Genomic DNA, 18632 nt, shown 5'->3' on the forward strand with positions numbered 1-18632 from the left:
CGGGGTGCCTCGACCCTGTCCTTTGATCTTTGACGACTCGGATCGTCTTTACGTCTGACGAAAATCCGTGGCTGATCACTGTGGCTTGAATACACATCCTAGCCTCGTAGTTCGAGAGAGACACGTATGGGGTTAGGGCAACACAGAAATTTTTTGCCCCTGAATTTTTATGCTCGAGAGATAAAATATCAACACACAGATGTCTTCCTACGTGGATATGGAGCCAGCAGCAGAAACAGCTGTTGCTCAAGAGGTTGAGGCCGTGAAAGAGCTGTCACCGTTTTTACGGTTTCAGAGACCCATAGAAGAGGGCGCACTCGTACTCGCATGGCTTACAAGAGATAACACAAAGCCATTACGCCCTGAGGCCGGATCTGCTCTTCATACACGGTTTGGTTCATTTCAACACGATGACATGATAAATGCACGCTATGGCAAACAGTTGCCATCGTCATCGTCTACTCAAGCAGGCTTTATACATCTTCTACATCCAACTCCGGAGCTTTGGAGCATGTCTCTTCCACATCGGACTCAAATCGTATATACTCCAGACGCAAGCTATATTGTTCAGCGACTACGGATACGTCCTGGTAGTAGAATTATTGAAGCCGGAACTGGTAGTGCAAGCTTCACACATGCGTTAGCACGAACTGTCAACACGACCGGTCGAGTTTGGACGTTTGAGTTTCATGAACCTCGTTACGAGATGGCAAAGAAAGAGATTGAAGAGCATGGTCTCGCTGATGTCGTGAAGTGCTCGCATGGAGACGTGTGTACAAATGGCTTCAAGCCCGACTGCGACGAGGTCCTGGACGCATCTGCTGTGTTTCTGGACTTACCTGCGCCATGGCTTGCAATCCCTCACTTGGACGGTGTCGTTACTAGAAAGAAAATTACAAGAATATGCTGCTTCTCGCCTTGCATGGAACAAGTTCAGCGTACGATTGAAGCATTACAGAAAACAGGTTGGCAAGACATTGAAATGGTCGAGGTTAGCTGCAAGCGATGGGAGGCAAGAAAGGAAATGGTTAGACGGCCTGAAGATGCGATTGCGAGGTTACGCGATATTAAGCGCCGCAGAATTGAGGGCCTAAAAAAGCGAAATAACCGCAAAAAGGAAGAATATGAAAGAATAAAGTCCGAAGCAAGTTCTGCACTGACAGATGATCCAACCAGTGGCAGTGAATCGACGGCTCCACCATCTCAAAACTTTGACTCACTCCAAGAACCTGTACTGCCACACATTCCTGAAAAACCATTTCTGGCTGCAGAATACAATCCTTGGGGGAAGGGGAAACGAGTTCACGAAGGAGAAGATGGATACGAATGGAAAGAATTGTCTAAAGTGGAGCTCGAGCTCAAAACTCATACTTCCTACTTGACATTTGCATTTTTACCGCCAGTTATGGAGCAGCCGACCACAGCAAGCGAGTAAAAGAGCTGTAAATAGAATGTAATTAAATAAACATTTTGTATATGCCAATTAAAAAAATGACAAAATTCTAACTATGTACAACTTCGCCGTTTTCTTCCCCAGCTTCCTCGTCGGATCTCTCACTACCCGTCACAGATTCTCCGCTTCATCCGAACCACGCGCAAGATCACCATTCACTTTGGCCGTTTCCTCGAGAACACTTTGGCTGTGCTCAACAAACACAATGTCCTTGTCGGAATCGGTCTCATCTTGACTGACTGCCTCCTGAGAACCTTCAGAATCAGAATCGGCATCTTGTTCAGCAGTGGTTGCAGTGTGAAGAACTTCAGCTGAGTCGGAAGTTGCCACTGTGGTATCAACCACTCGCTCGACAAAGGGCTCTGTCAACTCTGTTTTAACATCCTCTGATGCCACCGCTAATTCAGCGTCTTGCTCTACCTCGGAAGACGCCTCCGACTCAGCCTCGGCCTCGACATCGCCTTCTGGTCCGGCCGTAACCTCAAATCCAAACTCTGAATTGGGCTCAGTCTCTCCATCATCGTCGACGTCAACCTCAGACTCAGCACCAGTCTCTATTGCAGCTTTCACGTCAGACTCGTCCTCCGTCGTCAGACCAGCATCGGACTGTGCATCAGCTTCAACCTCAGGTTCACTATCCGCTTCAAATTCTACCTCGGGCTCAACTTTTCCCTCAAGACCAGCTTCCACTTCTGGCTCTGGCTCTGGTTCTGGCTCTGGCTCTGGCTCTGACTCTGGCTCTGGCTCTGACTCTGGCTCTGGCTCTGGCTCTGGCTCTGACTCTGGCTCTGGCTCTGGCTCTGGCTCTGGCTCTGGCTCTGGCTCTGGCTCTGGCTCTGGCTCTGGCTCTGGCTCTGGCTCTACTGCTAACTCCGCATCTGCAGATATTTCTGGCCGAGATAGAGAAGAGGTCTTAAGCTTTTCCTCCAGTTGTTCATCTTCAGCAATATCTTCAACATCATTTGAAGCTCCAGTTAACTCAACGGCTTCAGAACCAACTGACCCATCCTTTTCAGGGTCGCGGGCTAGCTCCTGTTCAGTCCCATCTTCAACATGCTCAACATCGGCAGGGACATCAGAATCGTGAGCTTCTTTAACCTCGGCCTCCGCGTCCAATGATTCCTCCACAGCATCCAATTCTCCTGCCGCCTTCGCAACTCCAGGTTCGTCAATGGGTATCAATTCCGACAAGACCTCTGACAGCGTCTCGGCGCCTTCAGACATTTGGTCGACGCCGGTAGTGGCCCCGAGGGTCTCTGCATCTACATGCTCTTCTACAATTGGTTCAGCTTCAGGCTCAGTAAGCGCGGTCTCAATATCTTTGTCGTCCAACTCCTCTGGCTGAGACTGAGCCAGTTCTTCGGAATCTTGAAAATCAGACTGCTCAACTTCTTCCGCAGTCACGTATGCAGGGGCATCCTGTGCGGGCTCGTAGCTATGATCGAGAACCGGCTGATACGTATACTGATTTGCCGGCCTCACATCATCCCACTCATTGGCACCCCATTCCATTGCAACTTTGGCAGATTCGTCCATCGCTTCCTCGCGCTGGCCATCAGAACGTGTGTCTTCTTCAACAGGAGCCACTTCCACAGACTTCGTTGTACCATCGTCGGCAGACATAAGAGCCTCCTCTTCCAACCCTTCTGATGTTTCTTCGACTACGTCTTCGGCAGGCGCAGGCTTTGTTTCAGGCTCCGGTGCTACCTCCGGTGGATCGAATGAATCGGCTTGCGGCACATGACTTCGTCGAGTCGGTTCCATTCGGCGAGGCTCACGTTCGATAGCAGAAATGTAGTGCTGGCCAAGCGGATCAAGCTCAGTCGGTATGACGGAAACCATTGCTGGTCGGCCAAGTGCCTCATCTTCTGGCTGGTCCGGTAAATCATTGAGCTCTATATCCTGCTTAGCATCGTGCTTGGTATCATCATAATCAACGCGGAACTCCTTACTCAATTCAGTCGGCGACAGTTGCTCCTCCACTACTGCTTCCTTTTCAACAGCCTCAGTTGATTTTCCAGCTTCGGATGCTTCTGTAGCTTCTGCGTAGTATTCGGTCGACGGATCAACTACAGACGACCCATCCCCGTGAACATAAAATTCGGTAGCTTTAAGATCAATTTTTGCCAATCCGTCTTCTGGGTCTTGCGTGTTATCTGCCGCAGGCACTGTTGACTCACTTGTAGGCCGTTCAGACTGCTCAGTCGCAATATCAACATCTGAAGCAGGCTCTATAGCGTTACCTACAACTTCTTTATCCTGAACATCAGTCGAAACCGGTTTACCAGAAACCTCCTGTGGCACTTCAGCATCTGTAGCATCTGTAGCTGTAGCAGCTTCTGTTTCAACGGTAGCTTGTTCGTCAGTGGTCTCAGCTGGCTGCTTGCCGGGCTCTGCTTCATTTTTAGCCGCCTCTGCTGCTTCTGCTGCTTCTAAGGCCTTCCGTCTAGCTTCTCGTTTGGCACGTGCTGCATTCTTCTCTTCATTGTCAATTTCTTCCTGTAGTTGCCGAAGCATCTCATCAATATCATCATCTCCGGCCGTCTTTTCTGGCTCAGCATTTTCGGTAGTTGCCGGTTTGTTGTCGTCTTCTGGTCCTCCTGGCGCCGCAGTGTAATCAATCTCGTTCTCTTCAACAGGGGTATTGATTTCATCGGAGTTTGGAAGCAAAGAAGATGATGGCATCTTTCGTGTCAAAAATGAGAAATCTTCGTCGTCGTCACTGTCTTCACCATTGGCATTACGAGCTACGTCACCAGCAACGTTGTCAGTGCTCGCGTGCTCAGCGGTGTCACGGCTGTTATCAAGATAACTAGACGAGAAGTTCAAACGACTGGCTGCCGCTGCATAGGGGTCGGCATGTTCGTCTCCTTCTGCAATGGTTGATGAGAACAATGACGTGGACGACATAGTCCCCGGAACGCTGAATGAGTTTGTGATAGGTGCAGCCAACGACGGCGCAGCTGGAACAGGCGTTGTTGGCACAGGTTCCTCATCGTCGAAATCAATTAAACTCATACTCTTTAAGGGGTCCGGCCTAGATAGTGTAGATTCTTCCAAAGTAGGCAATGAGTAGTTGGAACGCGTAGCAGTCCCGTATGAGGGACGGTTGTAGTCAGAAGCGCCCAAACCAGACGGAGTGCCAAGATAATCACTGAGTTTGGCATCAAGAGAGTAGTATCCACTGTCCCTGTGGTAAGATTCCAATCGAGGAAGGGATGACCGTCTGAAGGAAGCCGGCATTTTATAGAGATCTGAAGTATCTGACACATCACCAGATGAATTTCCGAACGAGTTATTACCCGAGAAAGCATGAGCTGCGAAAGCGGCAGTAGTTGACCATGGGAATTCGGAAACAAGTGGCATGCGCATGCTTGACAATCTCAAAGGTCGGTTTGTCAAGTCCAATGGCGGCTTAGGCGGCAAAGGAGGGCCAGGAGGAGATGGAGAACCGGATCGAATCGAAGCACCAGATGTATGTCGGCTCATTGGCGGTGGCTGATGAATAGGTGCAGCTACTGGAGTAGCGGAGTAAGATGTCGAATTGTATGCGGGAGTAGATACCTCAGTGTGATATGACGTTGTGTGAGACAACGGTGGCATTGAAGTGGGAACTGGAAGAGCATCGTACGGTTGAGCTACAGGCGTGCTGTAACCCCCTGTACTGGGAGCAGGTGAAGTAACTGCTAAAATGGAACTAAATAATCAGTTATCAAAGACGTGATTTAAGCAGAAGCGCTTACTTATAGGCCACCGGAGCATTGTATTGATTAGGCGCACTATATGGAGGTAATGACGACATATCGGAACTTGTGCTTGACTGTGTTACTGGTGCAGAAGAAGTAGTTACTGGCGGTTGGGGAGATCCGCTCTGAGACACTCCATATGCAGGGAAGCCAGCATGGCCAGGCTCCAGCATGTGCACATTTGTATCTAAATATCCAGGTGCAATACTGCGTTGTTCCATTGTATGCTGGTACGAAACATTGTTTTCCCAATTCGCGACCTTCTCCTTAGCTATGCGCTGTTGCTCCACTAGTTCCCACTGCTGATCCTCACATGACGCAAGAATGGCTTTGACTTCGGCAAACATTGGAGCCGATGACGGAGGAAGACTTCTAGGTAATTGCGCATAGTTGAGTGGAAGTGCGACTGGTTGCGGAAGCTTAATATATGGCGACACAATCAGCGGAATCTGTGAGAGAAATGAATGAGCTGCCTCAATGTCAGTAAACCGGTTAAAATACATTTGCGGATAGTACATACTTGCGACGTCATGCATAGTGACAAGCTATATAATTGACTAAACTACTTTTCACTTAAATATACCGATTGCGAGAACACAATTGATAAAACTAGAACTGGCAACTATTACACCGAGACCTCGTGGGTTGACGTATGTAATACCCTAATCCTGATTTTTTTTACTATGAGACCACCAATAAAATACGATTTGGCCCGTCTAATGGCTGCAATATATCAATAGATGTAAAAAAAATATTGTTTACTGTTATTGGCTATAAATTTTTTTTTTTTACCTATAAAGGAGCTCACTGTGATTCTTCAGCATTGAGGCCGTTCGTATATTTCAATGTTCGTGATAACCAATAAAGTTTATCTACCATATTCAGGGGTCGTGAAGTACTTTGTGGGTCGATCGATCATCGTGTGAAAACTCATCCGTCAAGACCGAGGTGCATTCAAGCATAAAATTGTTCTATAAAGATAACTGCAGTTTGACTTTAGTCTACCACAGACCTCTGCACATCTGGTTTGAATTAATTCGTACCAAATGAGCGTCGAGGACCCAAAACTACCTGCGCAAGTAGCAGCCGAGGTCGCTACTGAAGTTCCAGAAGATGGAACCCCTGTCAGACGTCCAGTAGACAGAACGCCGTCTTTGAAGGATGCAATGCCGCTATTAAAAATGATGCCATACTTGACATACGAAGCTGTAATGCATGCTGCGTCTCTCAGAAATGCAGCTCATGGTTGGGACCTGCGCTCGCATTTGATTGTATCTATGGTACGGAAGTACATGTCTGGAAGCGGCAAGACGATAGAGGAATTACAAATGGCGTCGAAGAAAGGGATGCCTGTCGAGTTTAAAGGGCTAGATATACTTCCGCTATACATTCCTAAACCCACCGACAGTGATTGTGAATTTCTTTCACATGCTATTATAACTGCTAAAGACAAGCTTACAAAGGACGTTGGAATGCCTGGGCCAACCATTCCCGACCCAGAAATTGTCGAGGTGCCAGCAGAGTGGATTGTTTCGTCGCAGAAAGAGAAAAGAGCTGATTTCATATGTGGAGAAAATGATGTGGTCATAATATACGCTCATGGAGGTGCACACTATTTGGGATCTGCTGAAGCCCATAGGTATAGCTTACAATAGCAGAAGAACTGTGACTATACTGACGTGTTTAGATTTATTACTGGACAGTTCGCGGAGAGTACAAAGGGTATATAGTGTCCTGATATTATTGTCACACTGTAGGCTAACATTGCGCAGTCAATATTTTGTCTATCGATTACCGTCTTTCTCCGCAGAATCCACTTCCCAGTGCATTGACCGATATGCTCGTCAGTTACTTGTATGTCCTCGAAACACAACACGTTCCTGCAAATCATGTGTTTTTTGCCGGCGACTCGTCCGGCGGCTGTCTCGTCCTATCTATGCTCGAAGTGATTTTATACAGCGACGACCAAGCAAAGCGGATGCATGTTCCGGCTGGAATAGTGACAATCTCGCCTTGGGTTGATCAGAGCAGATGCCTACCTTCCGAGAGCTCAAAGGAGCTGGCGCAGTTTGACTATATCCCAGAAGCAAATTTTTATCCCAATTTCAAGCCCAGCCCGTCTTGGCCAGCTGAAAACAAGAGATACTGGGTTAGTGAGACTTCTGTTAAGAGCATACAGTGAAACTGACATTAGTGCTAGCATTATGCTGAGAACGACGCTATCATACATCCTCTGGCATCTCCAATCACGACGCCGAGCTGGAAGGGGGCATGTCCACTTTTGCTTGTCATATCTGAGGAACGTCTTGGGGACTCAGGAAGTCAGTTTTGAGTGTTTATTGTTTCGACTGCTGACTGTATTAGTTTTATTTTCCAAGTTTTACAAAGAAGCTGGGAATGCTACATCTGTATATTATCATGAGAAAATGCCACATGTGTTCCACATATTTGGAAAGTCGCATCCTTCGGTCGCCAAAAGCTTTGCAGAAATCGCGTTATTTATTGACTCTTGTCTCGTTGCACAAAGGACTTCAGCGTCAAATGAGGAGCCGGTACCGAAATTTGAATCCAAATCTGTGACTGTCAGCATCAAGGGTGAAGAACGGCCTTTGGATCGAGAGATTCCGGCTTTGACATACGCCGAACTGCGAAAGAAGATGGATGACCGGATAGTGGAAATCAACGGTATACTCCAATCCAACCTTTCTTAAACAAATAGATATTAACAGAAACTGAACGAAGTAATAAATTGAATTTATGTATTGTTAATGCGTTATATGCAACATCTAATTTGTACTCATCACAATGCAAGTTCCAGTAAATTTCAAAACCAAAAAAAAAAAAAAAGAATTAATCCAATAATATACTCTATATGCAAAACAAGCCAATTTCTATGGAAAAGTGAAATGCGGAATTCAAACGTAAAATTTAAGCAAACGCATTTTCAGAATGCCAGAGAAGTGTGTCGACGTAAACACAGCATTAAAAGTCTTTATGTACAGAATGTACTTCGTTTTGTCACATGAATGACTTTAAACGAATTCTTCTTCCATGTCCAATGGCTCGTTGTTCTCGGCTTCGTCATCAACATCGTCGTCCTCCTTTCTGTGGAGCTTTGTCGAGTTGCAAAACAATGAAGCGAGGAAGCCGCATCCACAGGTTAAAACTGTTGCGTAAAAGCATCTGCGCAATGACATAGTGTATCCCAAAATCACAATGTCTCGAATATCAATCGGAAGCGTCTTGATCGCGGTAACAGAGTGGATGACCAAATCGCTAAGACCTTCTGGGTCTGAAGTCTCTGCCAACAATTCTGGCAAGATCTTGGTCAATGAGTTTTGGTTAATGGCGTTTGACACAGCGACACCGAGAACAAGACCGATGGAGCGAATCAGGTAGCAGCATCCAGTAGCGACAGCGTGATCAACACGCGAGAAATGAGCAAGCATACTGAACAGCACGGCAGGCATCAAAAGTGCGTTTCCAAATTGAGTCGGCATGAGGTAAGCAACATAGTGCCAGACCGGAGTCTGCGGACCAAATGTGGTCACGAGGTAACAACCAAACAGCATAATCAAACATCCAACCTTCATGAGCTTGGCGAGATGACCCCATCTTGACATGATAACACCTGCAATGATCGAGCCAACAATACCGACCAAAGAGGGCACAATCAATCGAGTTCCTGCAACCGAGGCAGGATCCAAGTTCACGGCCTGGAAATACAATGGCAGCATAAAAAGTTGCTACATTAAGTTAGATTGGTACTAAATCAAGAATACAAATGATAACTTACTCCATTGTTTGCAAGGCCGGTAAAGAAGGTACAAAGCAAACTGCTGACAGGCAGTCTACCTTGTAGAATACGAAGGGGAAGGACAGGCATGACTGCAATCCTACCTTCAATAAAAACAAAGAGCGAAAGCAGAACGATGGCAGCAACACCAAATCCAATAACCTTGTTGTCGGTCCAAGCGTACTCGTTGCCGCCCATGTTCAGGCACGAGAGCAAACTCGCAAGACCCAAAACAAGAGTCACACTGCCGCCAAAATCAATGTTGCGAATGTGCTTCTGCGAGCTCAAACCAGTGAATGGCGGGTCAAAGATGTAGTTGTAGCCAACGATGACGGAAACCAAGAAAATAGGCAATTGGCATCGGAATACGTATCTCCATCCAAAATTGTCTGCAATCAAACCAGCAGTTGAAGCGCCAGTAATACTACCAAAACCCCAGCAGAAATTTATAGCAGATTGGTAAATTCCACGAAGTCTGAACGGAACCATGTCAGACAAGATAATCGTTCCCAAAGTGGTCAAGCCACCACCACCAACGCCTGCGACGGCACGGGCAAGTGAGAGCGTGAACAATGAAGTTGCAACCGAGCAGCCAAGTGTTCCAATGAAGAATATGATAATAGCACACAAGAAACATGCACGACGACCGACAATGTCAGAGAAACGGCCATATAAAGGTTGAAACGCAGTAGAAGTGATTAGATAAGATGTACTAATCCAGCCGACATTGTTTGCCGCATGAAACTCCGAACCAATGATTGCATATGTCGACGCAGTGCAACTAGAGTCCCAACCCATAAGGAAAACGTTGGCGCATGTCACAAGTTGAACAAGCCGCAGTCGCAGGGTTGGTTTCCAGTTTGGGGACAGAGGACTGATGTAGTCTGCAGGAAGTTTCGACATGTCATACTCCTCTTCAATCGCATTTTCGGTGATCAGAGGTGTCTTCTGTCTGCGGTTCATTATTCCGGGCAAAAAGTCTTCGTCCTCAGTGTCGACGTCGGTCTCCAGCTCAATAGCTAACGAGTCGTTGTCTGTATCTGACGCAGGTTCGTTCATTTCTGCCGGGTTTAAATTTAGTGTTCCGCGAGTTGGTCGCGTGTCATATGCTATTGGGATAATAGGGTCCGGTTCGTCTCCGACCAAAGGATCTCTTGACCCGCTATCCTGGTGATTGCTTGCCATTGCGTTATGAAGCTATGTAACTGCACAAAACGTGAAGTTGGGTCTATAAATTGAATTAGTCACCTTGCTATTTGCCAACAATGCAAGCCGCGCAAAAATTTACCGGACTGAGACGTCACAAAGACTGTATTGTTGTAATTTATAAATACAGTCTCGACTGAGTACTATAGACTAAAATAAATTATGGGCTTTCAAAGGGTATAATTTAAGCTTCAAAGGCGATAATAAGGATTATTGCCGTAGCTAAGAGCAAATTTAATGCTGAAAGATAACTTTCTTAAATTGTCGTGAACCAGAATAAAAGAGAGTAAGAAAGTGAGCCGGAGAAGATTACCCGGTTAAAGTACGATAGTCTATCATATCTATCGCGCTAAACAACGGAATCACGGTGCCGGCAAGAACCGCTTCAAACTAGAAAACTCAAATTGTTCCCTTTAAGTTTAGTTGGAGTGCTGGTACCGTTTTCAATATACACGCACAAGCCATGCAAATTTATCTCTATTTTACACACCGCCGGTAAACCCGAGTGTACTCACTGGCAGTGTGCTGTAACTTCATCATAGATTGCGTGATATACTGCGCAACTGTCACTAAAATAATGTTCAAGTGAGTAATAATGTATATTTTGACAGAAGTATTGTGCAAAGTGCACATCACGCACGATACGCCCGCATACTCTGTCCAGCGATGATGGCTCTTCACTGACCTCTTTAAATAAGTCTACTTCAGTTGTTTCCCCTTCAATACGAAGTTCCAATCAGTTCAAAAGATCCCGTGCTAGTTATTTATCTGCTAAATTACGATAACTTTTTCCGGTAACAGTTCAGTCAGGCATACAAAATTCTAATGCCAAGTCATCAAGGCAGCCTTTTGACTTTATGTCAGCATCAGAGCAGTTATTGCAGTATATATTTACGTAGTATTTATACAATTGCATCGAGCTGCTATTTTCTACCTAGTAAAACTAAAGTAGATTAGTCAAAGCCGACTAGAACTTCTATTGAAAATCAAGTCTTAGATGTCGCAGTCAAGCTGTAGAGTGTATATCTTCGTCCATACATGTAACATGCTTTAATCCAATTTACAATAGTGTCATTGAAGTCTACTCATTGTGCATCATATTATATAGCTTTTGGCCATCCTAAAGCGAGAACAGTCGCAATAAGAAACTGTGGGCTGTGCGCCTGTGCGGCGGTGATAATCCATCTTGAAATGCATTTTTAATTTGAAGATGGACTTATGACAGGGTTTGGGTTACTCAACGGATGCATTTGTCTTATGCGACACAATGTCTATATAAGTTACTTTAAAATAGCCCACATTAGAATTGTCAAGCGTTAAAACGTAAAATTAATATAAGTTATCGTTAGCCATAGAACCCCTTACATCGCCGTAAAAATTTCAAATGCAATAGAAGCCTTAACAGAACAGATAAGCTATTCAGGGGCTGCGCCGCACATCTATCTCAAACTTACTTGAACCCCTGGTTTTTTTTAGCTCTCTCTGTATAGGTTCGAATGCATTCATTTGTAAGTTTGCATCTCTTGTTTAGCCAGCGAAGGTTGGTTTTTTGTTAACGTTGTTGAGTGGGTTTGAATTTAGTGAGGTCTTATAAGTGTTGGTTCTTCAAACAGGCTTTGTGCTTAGCGTGACAACTTTAGTCCAACAAACTCGGAGCGACTGTGAATTACAAAAACGTGACCGACGCAGTTACTATCTGTAACTAGTTCTTATTATTTTAACAGATAGTTGTATTAATCAATCGTTATTATTCATGACGAAGTAGGCAGAATAGAGAAGCGTTAGGATGAATTGCGTCCCAAAAGCTGTTGCGACTGGAACCAAAGTACCAAAAATATCAAGTAACTGTTGGGTATCAAAGTATGACATATTTGTTTGTTTCGTGGTTATTAGTTATTGCGCCGTCCAGATTGAATGCAAGTGAACTATCAATAGATAACTTTGAGAAACATTCAACCTTCAAGGAATCATTTAGGTTAAAGACTACGCAATTGCTATCACACACATAATTCACAAATCTGATTGTAGAATAAATCATTTTTTGGGTAAATTGAACAAAATATTGCAAAAAAAAAATAGGAATTATTGACTGGACAAAGTGACCGCGCCTCAAACATGGACCCTCAATCACAACCACAGCCCTTTTGTCGGAAACGGCCACTGGACAGCCAGTCAATTCACAACAACAGCTTTAAGACACAGACTATCGTAATAATATGGCTACATTCCCATCTGCGTTGCGGAACTGGTTGCGGTCGGAATTTCAAAATCAAAGATCCGCAATCTTAAAACCTTACCCTGGTACTTTGCAGACCGTTCCGAGAAATTGTAGATTCTTGACATCATCTTGCACTGTCTATCCGCGCTTGATTTCGACTTCTTCTCGCTGCACTTTTTCCAATTCGCCAGCTACATATTCTACATACAAGCCTTCACAAGAAAAAAAAGACAAAATGGTTCAAATCGCGTACTTGGGATTGGGAAACATGGGCCGGGTTAGTACTTGTTGCTACGTTATGCCATGATTACAGAGTGGTTTGACCTTGCTAGGTTTAGGTGCTAACAAGTCAATTGAACAGGGTATGGTCTTGAACTTGGCTAACAAGGGAAATCTTGATTCTCCACTTATTGTCTGGAACCGCTCGCCCAAGCGCGCAGAGGCTCTGGGCGACTTGAAGGTGCATGTTGCTGCATCGCTCGAGGAGGCAATTTCCAAGGCCGACATTGTCTTCTCGTGTCTTAGCAATGACGAAGCTATCAAAAGCGTTTACGAAGCAGCTCTAAAGATCCCTGGCGGTGTTAAAGGCAAGATCTTTGCCGAGTGTAGCACGATCCACCCCGACACCACCCGCGAGCTGGAAAAGATGACCAAGGAAGCTGGAGCCGTGTTTGTCGCTGCGCCGGTTTTTGGTGCACCTGCTGCAGCTATTGCTGGCGCGTTGGTGTTTGTTGTTGCCGGATCCAAGGCTGGGATTGAAAAGATTAGCCCGTACTTACAGGGTGTCATGGGTCGACTCGTCATTGACTTGTCCGATGATCCTGATGTCGGTAAGGCCTTGATTCTTAAGGTTACTGGCAACACCATCATTTTGGGTATGGTCGAGGCTTTGTCCGAAGGCCACGTTTTGGCTGAGAAGTCTGGGCTTGGAACCGAGAATTTTGAAAAATTCATCACTGCGTTGTTTGGAGCTTCACCATACTTGCCGTATAGCAAACGCCTTACGACCGGAGATTATGTCCGTGAGGAACCACTTTTTGGTGTCGACTTGGCTGCCAAAGATGCTAGGTGTGTCTTTGCGACTTTATGAATAATCTGTATTAGTTATGCTAATCTAAGTAGACACGCTCTGAGCCTTGCTAAGGCTTCCGGCACCACCATGCCCATAACAGAAATTGCGGCACAAAACCTTGCCGCCGTGAAAGAAGAGCTAGGCGCGAGTGGTGATATAGCTTCGATCTATGGTGTGATGAGAAAGAAAGCTGGCCTACCATTTATCGAGAAGAAGTAAGCACATCACTGGCAGTGATGATTTGAATCGATACAAAATACAGGATTTCGCCGTCTCATTAATGTCGTAGTAATTCATGTTTCCTTTCTTGGCGACACAGGCTCTGTTTTAGGTGAGGCAGAAAGCTTAGAGGTCGAAGCAGCGGCAGCTGCTGCCCTGACTTGCGCGTCGTGAGTGTTTTCGCTTTGAGAGAGAACTTTCTGGTAAATTGAAGAAAGTCCACCCTTTTTGCGTCTCTGTTCCGCTTCTACTTCACATTAGAATCGGACCATAAAGCACAACAGTATATCTCACCTTCTCTTTTTTCTTCTTCCTTTTTCAAAGCTTCAATCTCTGCTTTTTGTTTCTTAAACGCGGCAGACTCAAACACTAAAGCACCAGCAAACTCATCGCCTTCATCCTCGCGTTCTCGCTTGTTGAGTCTATCTCTTGCCATCAATCTGTCTTGGGTCCGGGTTTTCATGGAGTCCTGCAGCGTCGAAATGTACTTTGACTTGCGATCTTGATTCTTCTCTCCATCCCCAGTAAGCTCAGCACGAACTTTCTGCTCGGCGGATTTCATCGTATCGTAAACTTCATCGTACGCGTAGATTGAAGGGTCCTCAACTTCCAATGTCGAACTGACGTACGAATTGCGAATGGACTGGGCCACGATGTCGGTATTGATTCTATTACGCGGATTATCAGTGGACGTATTTCGATTCGGCAGTTTCAGCCTCTGCTCGCCTGCCAGTGAGGTAATCTGATCCGTTGCATTCTCATCATCGTCTTCTAGCGGATCATAGAAAATCGACCGTTTTCTGTCCTGTGTCGGCTTTCTCTCTTTCTCACTTAGATCGTGTTTCTTTTGTATTTTTAACCCTCCGAATTTTGGTGCATTTGACATTTTTAGCTATTTTTGCGGAGAAAAATGGCCGTGGGCGATCTGTTTACGTTTTTAATGCGATGAGCTCAAATAAAATTTCCGAGTGCGGCACAGAGGAAGATCACGACCGCGTTCAACACACGTAACAACCCACACAATCGCTGACTCCCAGTTCAGCACGTCTCAAGACTGGCTCAGGGGTTTGATGGGCCACTAATTCAGAATTTAATCAGTGTTGTTGTTGTCAGAAATACGCTAATCGTTTCTCTTCAGATCGACATTAGTTATATCAGCATTCAGTGACAGCTAGGCTATATATGCCAGGAACAACGCCAACCATTCCCGGCGTGCGGGTTCCACCACAATATGCTGAGGGACTAAGACTTGAGGTCGCGCGGCTACTTCACAGACACAGTACTTCGTTTCCAGGCGCGCAGCCAGTGTCGTTTTTGAGTAGACACATCGTGGAGAATCTAGAGGCAGATGAGTATGTGTGAAGCTGTACTTGGAACTTGGCAATTGTACTGACTAATTAGTTACTTTGTTTGCGAGAAATCAGACGGAATTCGATGTTTGATGTATCTTTCTCGAGAAAACGACGCAGAGGCAACGTATTTGATAGACCGGAAGAATGATTTTTATTATGTACAGGGCATGCATTTCCCATTGGTAGAAGATGTATCAAGATATCACGTCGATTGTTTAGTAGACGGTGAGTTGGTGTTAGATGATATGGGAAATGGCAAGACAATTATGCGATATCTTGTGTTTGACTCGTTGGTGATTGACGGTAAACTCCTGACTGAGCGAACATTAGACAAACGTTTGGGATATTTCAGAGAGCTAGTATATAAGCCATATGAAGCGCTTTGCAAGTCATTCCCACAAGAAGTCGAGTACTTTCCGTTTTTGATCGATTTCAAAGACATGCAGTTCTCGTATGCGCTGCCAAAGCTATGGAACGAAATTATTCCAAATCTGAAGCATGGCAGCGACGGTCTTATCTTCACTTCGAGAACGACGCCATACATTTTTGGCACAGACGAGAAAATTCTGAAGTGGAAGCCAGCGGAGGAGAACTCAATTGATTTCAGACTAAAACTGCATTTTCCGATTTATACAAATCCCGACGACGAGTCGGACACATACATTGATTACGATGCACAACCGGCAACAATACTATCAGTCATGATTGACAGAAACACGTTTAAGCCGTTTGGGGAGCTTTATCTCGAGCCGGAAGAATGGGAAAAGTTGAAAGCCGTCAACGAGCCACTGGACGAGAGAGTTGTAGAGTGTGTTATGGACAAAGAAAAGAATATGTGGCGGTATTTGCGATTCAGAGATGACAAGCCTTCGCCAAACCATGTATCTGTGGCCGAGAAGGTCGTTGAGTCGGTCAAGGACGGCGTGACGAAAGAGGAATTACTTGACGCTCACCTCAAGATTCGAGAAGCTTGGAAGCGACGGATCAAGCAGCAAGAAGAATTGCATCGTGCGCGCGAGCGAGATCGCGAAAGGCGGGTTAACGATGGCTTGAATACGGGGAATCATGAGCGGCCGGGTGAGAAGCGCAAACTGACGGAATAGGATTGATTGTGTAAAGTATGGATGTATATTACAATAAATATTATGCTGCAAAACAAAACGCCGCTTAAAATGATTTACAGATCTTTGGACAGCTAGTACCTTTTAATGATGCCATCTCTGCTAGCGACAAATAGCCCAGCTTGTCCACGAAATTGCAAGCCGGCTACCGTGCAGTCGTCAAACCCTGCAGCATAGTACGAGACTGCTCCGTTGTCCAGCACGAATGGCGAGCCGTTTTTGGTTGCGAATGCTACAGAACTTGCAGAGCTTGCGGACAAACCGAGAATTGGAGACGGCAGTTGAATAGTCTCAACTGGCGTCGTTAGTGATCTTATATCCCATATCTCAGCCGAGCTATCTCTTGCGACGAAAATCCTGTCGTCGACGACTTCAAGAGACGTCACCGAGCTCCCAATTGTTGAAGTTGGAACCGTTGCTAGTAGATCTTTAGACGATAATCCTCGTAAAGCAATGTCGCCATTGTCGTAGCCAATGGCTACAAACTTGTCGTCCGTCTCGAACTCGAGCGCAGACAACGGCGCGACCGAGAGTCCGTCGAATCTTTTTGAAACAGAAATTGCAGTTGGCACTAATACAGTGTCCGCTGAGTTTGAGTACGTGTACACAAGATCACCTGTTCCACATTCCCTGTGACAAGTCAGCTAATGCGAATCAAGATGAAACAAATTTCTTTTTACCATAATTTGACTGTACCATCTTTCGAAGCCGCTAAATATGGTCAGTAACCGTATTCAAGTCTTTCAAAAACCACTCACACAAAAAATTTCGCCCCCGGCCAACGATAGCTAAATCAATGACCACGCGTTTGTGTCCTAAGAACGTTCTCGGGTTCGATCCGTCGGCTGCACTCCAAATTTTAATTTGCATATCACCACCAGCACTTAGCACTACTTGACCAGAAGGGAAAAAAAGTACTTTCGTGACATATGTCAAGTGACCTTGCATGGTCCTCGTGAATGCGCCATGGTCCGTCAAAGAACTGACTGTGACCTCACCGTTTGGACCGCCTGTCACGTACAGTTCTGCGTGGGGGGAAATATCAAAAGTTTCAATTTCTAGCTCATTATTATATGCCAACGGCTTATGGTTTATTGCATACTTGTATTAGTGGTGACGCTGTATTTCTGAGATTGCACAACGACATCTTGAACATTCAAAGTTGGACAAGCAACCTTTAAAGACGACTGACAGTGTAAGAGGTTTGAAAAAAAAAACACGTTTAACTGACTTTATCTGTGAATCCACGAACATCAAACCCGGCTAATCCTCGCAAAATAACGTCTGATCCGGAGCGGTAGACGTCGACTGATCCGTCCAAAGTTCTGTTTTTAGTGAGTCCGTATATCCAAAACTGATCCTTCTGACTCAGTCCAGACTTGACATCGGCAATGACGTCTAAATACGTCGATTGAATAGAGAATAAAGGAATTGTGGTTGTTAATGGCGACATATCATACGTCGTACTCAGTGGGATAGTACGTTGCGTTTATTTGGCGCAGTTAAATTGATGAGATTTGAATAGGATCCTTCCATCGTCTATATTGCACGTATGAGCACTTCATACACTGATTGTACTGCCATTGAAATGTATTAAATTATTATGTACAATAAGTGGATTTTATGATATATATATATATATACAAAGCTATACATCTACTCAGTTCTTTCTCTCCTGCTGCAACCGAGTGGTATAAAGACGAGAAATTAGATTCCAAGCGTGAAAGTATTTCTCCGTACACATATCCAAGCATTTCTGTAATTAGTGCGTGAAATTTGATTATACGATTTGACACCGTACCTGATCTCCAGCAGTCAATGAAGGACCGGCAGTGACGATACACTTTTCATAACAGTTTGACGCAATTTTCTAGCTCCAATCAGCGCATATTCACTACACTAATTACTCAACACACATTAATAAGCTCGTTCGCATTGGCAAGTGCCATCTCTTGACTGATCTGGGTCCGGATCTTCTGCTTTAAAGCGGCGACATCGGGGCTCGATGAGACCAAGTCATTGTTGTCTGCAACGAACTCAGAAGGAGTCGGTGGAGTGCTGGAATCACTCTTGTTACCACCAAATAGTGAAAATGCCATAGCCAAATGCTTAATATATCTGTATCTTGAATATTGGTTCTACTTGACGTAGTTTAACTGTCAGCAAAGGGGTCTGTACTAGATACAAATGTAAGGGTATTGTTTTAAACCTAATGGCGGTTAAAAGATGTCGCTTGTACTTTAAGATTATCATTCAACCAACGATGATAGGAATTAAACGTTATAGTAACCATCTGCACCTAATATTTTGCTTCAAATAAGTAAAAGATAACTGCAAAATCATTTACAGCAGAAACGAACAGCATTGACTTATATTATCTTCACCCCACGCACGTGTTACCGTTCTTGATTCGGTACCACAAACGTCAATAAAAATGTCCGAAAGTGTC

General features: G+C 45.1%; 9 protein-coding genes across 9 annotated transcripts; 4 read left to right on the forward strand and 5 right to left on the reverse strand.

Moving 5' to 3' along the window:
• Positions 1-192: 192 nt before the first annotated feature.
• Positions 193-1511, forward strand: V1512DRAFT_256764 (tRNA methyltransferase complex GCD14 subunit-domain-containing protein). The gene has a single exon (XM_066915087.1). The coding sequence runs from the start codon at positions 200-202 to the stop codon at positions 1433-1435; it is 1236 nt and encodes a 411-aa protein (XP_066774386.1). The 5' UTR covers positions 193-199; the 3' UTR covers positions 1436-1511.
• Positions 1433-5835, reverse strand: V1512DRAFT_256765 (uncharacterized protein). The gene is given in 5 exon segments (XM_066915088.1): positions 1433-2155; positions 2174-3348; positions 3406-5150; positions 5197-5668; positions 5720-5835. 5 exon segments carry the CDS (start codon positions 5733-5735, stop codon positions 1565-1567), a joined length of 3999 nt encoding a protein of 1332 aa, XP_066774387.1. The 5' UTR covers positions 5736-5835; the 3' UTR covers positions 1433-1564.
• Positions 5836-6245: 410 nt separating this feature from the next.
• V1512DRAFT_201522 (alpha/beta hydrolase fold-domain-containing protein) lies at positions 6246-7381 on the forward strand (the record flags this gene model as incomplete). Its single annotated transcript, XM_066913220.1, has 3 exons — positions 6246-6838; positions 6887-6921; positions 6972-7381. 3 exons carry the CDS (start codon positions 6246-6248, stop codon positions 7379-7381), a joined length of 1038 nt encoding a protein of 345 aa, XP_066774388.1.
• An 850-nt stretch (positions 7382-8231) lies between these two features.
• V1512DRAFT_269230 (major facilitator superfamily domain-containing protein) lies at positions 8232-10054 on the reverse strand (the record flags this gene model as incomplete). The annotated part of the gene is made up of 2 exons (XM_066917565.1): positions 8232-8945; positions 8996-10054. 2 exons carry the CDS (start codon positions 10052-10054, stop codon positions 8232-8234), a joined length of 1773 nt encoding a protein of 590 aa, XP_066774389.1.
• A 2285-nt stretch (positions 10055-12339) lies between these two features.
• On the forward strand, positions 12340-13876 carry V1512DRAFT_256774 (uncharacterized protein). Its single transcript, XM_066915089.1, has 2 exons — positions 12340-13487; positions 13542-13876. The coding sequence occupies exons 1-2, from the start codon at positions 12784-12786 to the stop codon at positions 13708-13710; spliced, it is 873 nt and encodes a 290-aa protein (XP_066774390.1). The 5' UTR covers positions 12340-12783; the 3' UTR covers positions 13711-13876.
• On the reverse strand, positions 13498-14645 carry V1512DRAFT_256776 (coiled-coil domain-containing protein 55-domain containing protein). Its single transcript, XM_066915090.1, has 2 exons — positions 14005-14645; positions 13498-13957 (listed from the first exon to the last, which is right to left on the reverse strand). Exons 1-2 carry the CDS (start codon positions 14594-14596, stop codon positions 13785-13787), a joined length of 765 nt encoding a protein of 254 aa, XP_066774391.1. The 5' UTR covers positions 14597-14645; the 3' UTR covers positions 13498-13784.
• V1512DRAFT_273506 (mRNA capping enzyme, catalytic domain-containing protein) lies at positions 14551-16221 on the forward strand. The gene is made up of 2 exons (XM_066917731.1): positions 14551-15062; positions 15112-16221. Exons 1-2 carry the CDS (start codon positions 14893-14895, stop codon positions 16163-16165), a joined length of 1224 nt encoding a protein of 407 aa, XP_066774392.1. The 5' UTR covers positions 14551-14892; the 3' UTR covers positions 16166-16221.
• On the reverse strand, positions 16172-17756 carry V1512DRAFT_256779 (WD40-repeat-containing domain protein). The gene is made up of 5 exons (XM_066915091.1): positions 17415-17756; positions 17286-17370; positions 16942-17241; positions 16864-16894; positions 16172-16813 (listed from the first exon to the last, which is right to left on the reverse strand). The coding sequence occupies exons 1-5, from the start codon at positions 17634-17636 to the stop codon at positions 16258-16260; spliced, it is 1194 nt and encodes a 397-aa protein (XP_066774393.1). The 5' UTR covers positions 17637-17756; the 3' UTR covers positions 16172-16257.
• On the reverse strand, positions 17740-18485 carry V1512DRAFT_15055 (Tim10/DDP family zinc finger-domain-containing protein). Its single transcript, XM_066913042.1, has 4 exons — positions 18446-18485; positions 18100-18392; positions 17985-18053; positions 17740-17939 (listed from the first exon to the last, which is right to left on the reverse strand). The coding sequence occupies exons 2-4, from the start codon at positions 18280-18282 to the stop codon at positions 17844-17846; spliced, it is 348 nt and encodes a 115-aa protein (XP_066774394.1). The 5' UTR covers positions 18283-18392; positions 18446-18485; the 3' UTR covers positions 17740-17843.
• Between the last annotated feature and the right edge of the window lie 147 nt (positions 18486-18632).

The sequence above is a fragment of the Lipomyces arxii genome (assembly GCF_038497795.1).
Source record: "Lipomyces arxii strain Phaff 12-163 unplaced genomic scaffold V1512scaffold_1, whole genome shotgun sequence".
In the NCBI taxonomy this organism is placed as follows: Eukaryota; Fungi; Ascomycota; class Lipomycetes; order Lipomycetales; family Lipomycetaceae; genus Lipomyces; species Lipomyces arxii.